Genomic DNA, 6,831 nt, shown 5'->3' with positions numbered 1-6,831 from the left:
TTAAAATGTCTGGATTACAATAAATGCAACAGAAAAATCTTTCTAAACTGACTGAGTGAATATGAGAGGTTTCTTTTCACTTGTTCCACTTTCTGGGTCTACCCTCAAGGCTAGTTTTTTATAAGCCTTGATATATAATGCTCCTTTTGTTTCAGGTTTCAAAATTGAAATGATAAAATATAAATTCTTACTAATAGAAAACCATGACCTAATATGCCTATATCAGTTAGGACATGGACGCAGTAAAAACATCCATAGGTCTAATGGGAGTTTCCAAATCCCAGGTGTTTAGTCTCTTTTTTTTGACCAAAAAAATAATTAAAATAAAACAAAAGACAATAATTTGTAGGTTGCAAGTCCCAGATCTCGTTTATTTATAAAGCAATAAATATTAGAAGCACAAATAAATTGCACGGGTGTGTAAACAAACTGTACAATGACTGAAGAGTTCAGGAAGGTTTGCCAGAAGACTCCAAGAAGCACATTGTCGTCATCCTGAGTGGGAAGTAAATTGAGGGGAAAAGTGCTTAGAAGCACTTGCGGTGTACAATGGATGGACCAGCTTCATCATACTCCTGTTTACTGATCCACATTTGCTGGAAGGTGGACAGAGATGCTAGAATGGAGCCACCAATCCAGACAGAGTACTTGCGTTCAGGTGGGGCAATGATCTAGGATAAAGAAAAGCAACAAAATCCTCATTTCTGAACAATGAACCCAAATCACCAATGCTACAAACCACTAGATATTTTCTTAAGTAAGTAAAGAACTTTGCAATTATAATAGTATTGATCTTCAGCAGCTGTTACAATACATGTAATGTTCCTTAAGAAAATATATAACTGTTGAGTTTTTTTAACATCTGCTTCTAACCAACATAATTATTCTGCTTAAATGGAATTTCTGCTCATTTGTCCATCAGCTGTTGATCTTACTTTTGAGTTGTTCTTATATCCCAGTTTAATGATGTGGACATTTTCTCTATCTTTATCCATGTTTCAAAGTACAGAGTCAAATTCCTTACCTTGATCTTCATAGTGCTAGGAGCAAGAGCAGTGATTTCTTTCTGCATGCGATCAGCAATGCCAGGGTACATTGTCGTACCACCTGAGAGGACGTTGTTAGCATACAGGTCCTTACGGATATCAATATCACACTTCATGATACTGTTGTAGGTAGTTTCATGGATACCAGCAGATTCCATACCTTGAGAAAAAAATAATACAGCAGGTCAGTAAAATATACAAGAGGCCTTCATGAAAAGAAATCTCAGCATTTCTCTTCATCACTACTATGAACTTCTGTGAATTTTTGTTGTAAAATTATTTACTGATTATTAAGTATTATAGAAAAATACAAGAAATAGAACTACAGAACTGACTTAGAAAATGAAAATTATTTGTTAGAAAAGGTAAGAATCATAATGCTTCTGTAAAGACAAGGTACACAAAATATACAGTAGGAGAAGAAGTAGACACACAAGATAAACTCATTCAGTATATGGCAATGGAAGGTTATATAGAAGAGAACATAAGTATCAGGTTATGTCAGTCTCACTAAAAAGCATTGGGCGAATATAGTAAAGAAAGTAATAAAGACAATGAGAACAGTTGAATTAGAACTAAAGAAGACAATAGTAATTTCATTTCTTTTTCAGTCAACTCAAAATACAGTCTATTCTGCTTAGAAACATCAAAGCAAGACATAACCATGACACGGAATAAGATAATAGCACTCGACAGTAAGGAAAAAGAAACAAGAAGCAAGTGTTTGTAGGTTGCATTCCAACTTATTAATTTCAACAGGTGCTTCCTGAAAGGGCTGACATTGGATCCACAGAAAGATGTCAGCTGATGAACAACTGCATGTATTGCTCAGGACTTCAGAGTATAAACATTTGCTGTATCCGTCAGCTGCACACACAAACAGCAAAGCTTATCATCTTGACCATGGCAATGTTTAATTATAGTGCATATAAATATACACACACCTTCATTCCGTTTTCTTCCCCTCTCTGGCACTTTACTTCATGGAGTCAGATACTGGTTTGAGTGTAAGCCTTACAAATACAGCACTGAAATGTATTCTTGTCATCAGTGACACGGAATCATAGAATGTCTTGAGTTGGAAAATACCCATAAAGATGATGGAATTCAACTCCCTAAATTGTGACCCTAAAACCTGATTTAAAACTTGCAACAAAAGCCCAGAACTCAGCTAATTACCAGATGAGCTCACATCAGGCACATCTTACAGGGACCAAAGGATCTAAATAATTATTTATTTGTGTTTAATTCTGTGCCAAATTTAGATAAGCAGGAAGAGGATTGGGGCACATTCTAAATCTTCTGATTCATTCGTACCTCCTACAGAAAGGAGAATTTCCTGGGAACACTTACCAATAAAGGATGGCTGGAACAAGGTTTCAGGGCAGCGGAAACGTTCATTACCAATCGTGATCACTTGACCATCAGGTAATTCATAGCTCTTTTCCAGAGAGGAGGAAGAGGCAGCAGTGGCCATTTCATTCTCAAAGTCCAGTGCGACATAGCACAATTTCTCTTTGATATCACGAACAATCTCCCGTTCAGCTGCAGATATATGGAAATCAAATCAAGTTTTGGATGAACAAAATACTAGGGAAAGACAGTAGACCAAGAGAGAATGAGGATTTTCATAGCAGAGAAAAGCTGAAGGACTGACCTGTTGTCACAAAGGAGTAGCCACGCTCCGTGAGGATCTTCATGAGGTAGTCAGTCAGATCCCTGCCAGCCAGATCCAGACGCATGATAGCATGAGGCAAAGCATAACCTTCATAAATAGGTACATTGTGGGTGACGCCATCACCAGAATCAAGAACAATACCTGGGAGAGAAATTTCAGAGAGCAGCTGGAATCACCTAGCAAATGCTTAGAACCCTTAGGCACAGTATGTAGCAACAAACACAACAAAATTGGGGATTTTTCAGGCAACATGAAGGAGCATCATTCTATTTTAGTCATAAAGATCTTTCTAATTCCTTCTGCCTTTGCTTGCCTGTACATTCCTGTTTGGTGTGAATTTTCCCACAAAACACTTGATCCGTACATATTTTAAGCTAATCCATAGGAGAAGTCTTCCACTGCTACTACACTGAGCAGTAAGAATATTTGCAACAGTCACTGTCTTGATCCAATAATGGGCATCCTTTGACCCAGTTTAAACCCTTAACCTGGTGTAACACTTGTGTAACTGCAGTATCTCCACAGGGAGGTCTCCTCATTTGTGCCACAACAAGCAGTGGCAGAGTCAGTTCCAGGGTGCCTCTTCAAAAGCAATGCAGATAGGTCCACATTGTTCTTTCTACAAATTATTTCGTACTGGCTTTTCTGCCTGTTAACATCAATTACTACAAACTAAAAATACCTATTTTTCTGTAAAATTGAATGAGTTACAGTGTGTTTTCTTCCTTTTTGGAGTGGAAAGGAAGAAGAGTTCCTGAAAGGAAATATCTAAGTAGTGTTTATTTGTTTATTTTACCTGTTGTACGACCAGAGGCATACAGGGACAGGACAGCCTGGATTGCCACATACATAGCAGGTACGTTGAAGGTCTCAAACATTATCTGGGTCATCTTTTCACGATTAGCTTTAGGGTTCAAGGGGGCTTCTGTGAGCAAAGTAGGGTGTTCCTCAGGGGCAACACGGAGTTCATTGTAGAAAGTGTGGTGCCAGATCTTTTCCATGTCATCCCAGTTGGTGATGATGCCGTGTTCAATTGGATATTTCAAAGTAAGGATACCTCTTTTGCTCTGAGCTTCATCACCCACATAGGAATCTTTTTGACCCATACCAACCATAACACCCTAAGAGAAGAAAATACAGAAAAGCATTATAGGAGGAAGACAACATCACAGAGGCCAAACAACTACCTTGCAGAAAACTGACATGAAGTTGTGTCAGGGAAGGTTTAGGTTCGGTGTTAGGAAAAGGTTTTTCACTCTGAGGGTGGTTGAGCACTGGAACAGGGTCCCCAGGGCAGTGGTCACAGTACCAAGCCTGACATAATTCAAGAAGCATTTTGACAACACTCTCAGGCCCATGGTGTGATTCTTGGAGCTGTCCTGTGCAGGGCCAGGAGTTGGACTTCAATGATCCCTGTTGGTCCTTTCCAACTCAAGATATTCTGTGATTCTATAATTCTAACTATGTTATTTTCAAGAAAGGTACAAACAGTCACACAACCAGAAAGTTGTTTTGGAAAAGAAATTAACATTATTAAAATATTAAGTCAACAGAATTTTATGTTTTCTCATAAAATATTTTTTCCTTCCATCAAATGAAAGGATTTTCCCTCATTTTTTAATACACATCTTATTTTCAATTGCTTCTTTCTGGTCCAAAATTTTGACTGAAAATAAAATGCACAATATCACGAGCAGGAAAAGATACAAATAGAGTTTGTAAAGAGGAAGATACAGAGGGAAATTCGGATCCTATGAAGGAAGATACTCCATATTACTATGGAGCCTTAGCTGTAATTTATTCATGCTAAAATATAAATTGCAAATGTTTTAATTGAAAAAGAAAAAGAAAAAGAAAAAAAAGAAAAAAGCATTATGAAGTTTATGAACTTTTTACCATGGAAATTATAGAAGAAAAAGGAGATATGGGACAGTCAAACAGGGAAGTTGAGGGAAGTGCTGGAAAGACCTGGAAATGTGTTCCTAGTATTATCGCAGAGGTGAGCAGATGAAAGGGCAGGGTATTTGGGACAGGACAGAAGAACTAGGGAGGGAAGGGGCAAGGGGAGGCGACGTCTGGAGAGAGGGGGAAGGGTCTGTCTTGCCCCGGTCCTGCCTCTGTATTTTACCTGGTGCCTCGGGCGGCCGACGATGGACGGGAAAACGGCCCTGGGGGCATCGTCTCCGGCAAAGCCCGCCTTGACCAGCCCCGAGCCATTGTCGCACACCAGTGCGGTGGTCTCCTCGTCGTCACACATCTTCGGAAGAAAGCACGGACCTGAAAAATAGCACGGTGGCTAGTTCAGACCCCGGCGCTGCCGCCGGGCCCCGACGAGCCCTCGGGTGGCTCCTCGGCGCTCTCCCGCCCGACATCCCGGAGGGCACCGCCGGCGGCGGCGGCACACGGATTGCTCCGGAGGGAGCGCGAAATTTGACTCGTCTAGGGAGGATGCTCGATGGCTCAGTCATGCTCGTGGGCAGAGCTCTAAATATGGTGAATCGACTGCTTTCTTCTCCGGGCTTTAAAAGCCGCCCCAGCTTGCAGGACATTCAATTAGGGCGTCATTAGCGGTACCCTCGGGCCGCACAAAGAAACGGGAGAAGAAGCGTTTTAAATCGAAAAGATCTATCCTGCCCAGAACACTTCGCCGGCGGCGAAGCGTCGCGCCCCGTCGGACCGCGGCGGCCGATGCTGCGCAGGGCGCGGCCGGGAACGGGGCAGGCGGTGCCCCCGGCAGAAACAGAGTGGAGCCGTGAGGTGGACGGGCCGAGGCCCGGCTGCACCTGCACGACCGGCATCCGCCGCCCGGCAGTGCCTCCCATCCATCCCTTCCCATATTTTCCATCCTGTCCCCTCCCGTCCCATCCAGTCCCTCCCTGCCCGCCCCGCTGCTGTCGCGCTACTCACCAGACCAGCACCGGCGGCGGGGGGGCTGCGGAGGAGACCCGAGGTGCTGGGTCGGCGGAGACACCCCAATTTATACCCCCCGAGTGTCAGCGTAGGCGAGGGCCGCCGCGGGACGGGGCAGCCACCTTCTCCTTATTTGGTCGGCTCCGCGCCATTGAGCGGCCGCGCAGCCATGAATGGAGCCCGGCCAGCCCCGGCCGCCCGACCCATGTAAGGCAGCGCGGGGCAGCGCGCCCCCGGCCCGCCGCATGGCCAAATAGGGAGCCCCGCGCAGCCCCCGGGGGTCAGCGCCTCCGGGTCCGGAGTAGGGAGGTGCCTCCCGGGCCGCCCTCCCGGCCGCTCCCGCAGCCCGGCTCGGCCCCGTCCAGCGCCCCGCGGGGTCAGCGCCCGCCGAGTACCGGCTCAGGTGCAGCCGGGAATGCGGAGCCTTAAACTCTTGATGCTCGGGTTTGGTGGAGGGTGCGAGGGAACCCTCACGGGTGTTTTCTCCCCCGGCTTTTCATTTTTCCACCAAAAAAAAAGCCATTCGAGCTCCTATTTAATCAACGAGCCATGAGGTTACTTCAGTGCCAACAACTGAGGCTCCTCTTCTGCATGGAGGCAGCAGATGCTGCCTGTATTGCCTTAGGAAAGAGCAGTGCACACTCAATTTCTTTTAAACTTTGATGAGCACATGCAGCAAAAAATGTCCTTTTCTCCACTTTTGGCTGACATCTATAGCACAAAATGGAATCTGCTCATTTATGTTAATATGCTCATTTATGTTAATATGCATATACTTAAACTCTCCATTTTTGCTCTTTTAATGCACACCGGATCAGTAACAGATAGTGATATGTCTAGGGCGGAGGCTGAGATACGGGAAGAGCTTGGACAAAAACCAGCTATGGTATTAATGTAATGTGACAGTTGTTTTCCTGCTCAGTTGTTGAAACATCCACATTGATAATTTGTTCCAGTGGTGGAACCTACAAAATCCATGTGTCTTCAGGACTTTTTTTGTTGTTAAAAATAGAATGACTGGAGAAGCATCGTTTGAGTGGGTTTACCCTGGTATGTGAAGGCAGAGATTGTCAACTTGTGTCCCAGAGAAACTCATTATAACACAGAGTACAGTGTCCTTCAGGAGCTCGTCTTGTAAGCTGCCCCATGTCTGCCTCTGACACAATGTGGGAAGAAGGAGGAAGAATTAAGGTTTGA

General features: G+C 44.1%; 1 protein-coding gene across 1 annotated transcript; it reads right to left on the bottom strand.

Annotated features, from left to right (window-relative positions):
- Positions 1–342: 342 nt before the first annotated feature.
- On the bottom strand, positions 343–5,679 carry ACTC1 (actin alpha cardiac muscle 1). The gene is made up of 7 exons (XM_032691729.1): positions 5,632–5,679; positions 4,853–5,001; positions 3,521–3,845; positions 2,704–2,865; positions 2,400–2,591; positions 1,025–1,206; positions 343–671 (listed from the first exon to the last, which is right to left on the bottom strand). Exons 2-7 carry the CDS (start codon positions 4,979–4,981, stop codon positions 528–530), a joined length of 1,134 nt encoding a protein of 377 aa, XP_032547620.1. The 5' UTR covers positions 4,982–5,001; positions 5,632–5,679; the 3' UTR covers positions 343–527.
- Between the last annotated feature and the right edge of the window lie 1,152 nt (positions 5,680–6,831).

This window comes from Chiroxiphia lanceolata, chromosome 6, assembly GCF_009829145.1.
Source record: "Chiroxiphia lanceolata isolate bChiLan1 chromosome 6, bChiLan1.pri, whole genome shotgun sequence".
NCBI classification, from domain to species: Eukaryota; Metazoa; Chordata; class Aves; order Passeriformes; family Pipridae; genus Chiroxiphia; species Chiroxiphia lanceolata.
Note: the sequence above shows the minus strand (reverse complement) of the source record. Positions and strands in the feature narration are given on the sequence as shown.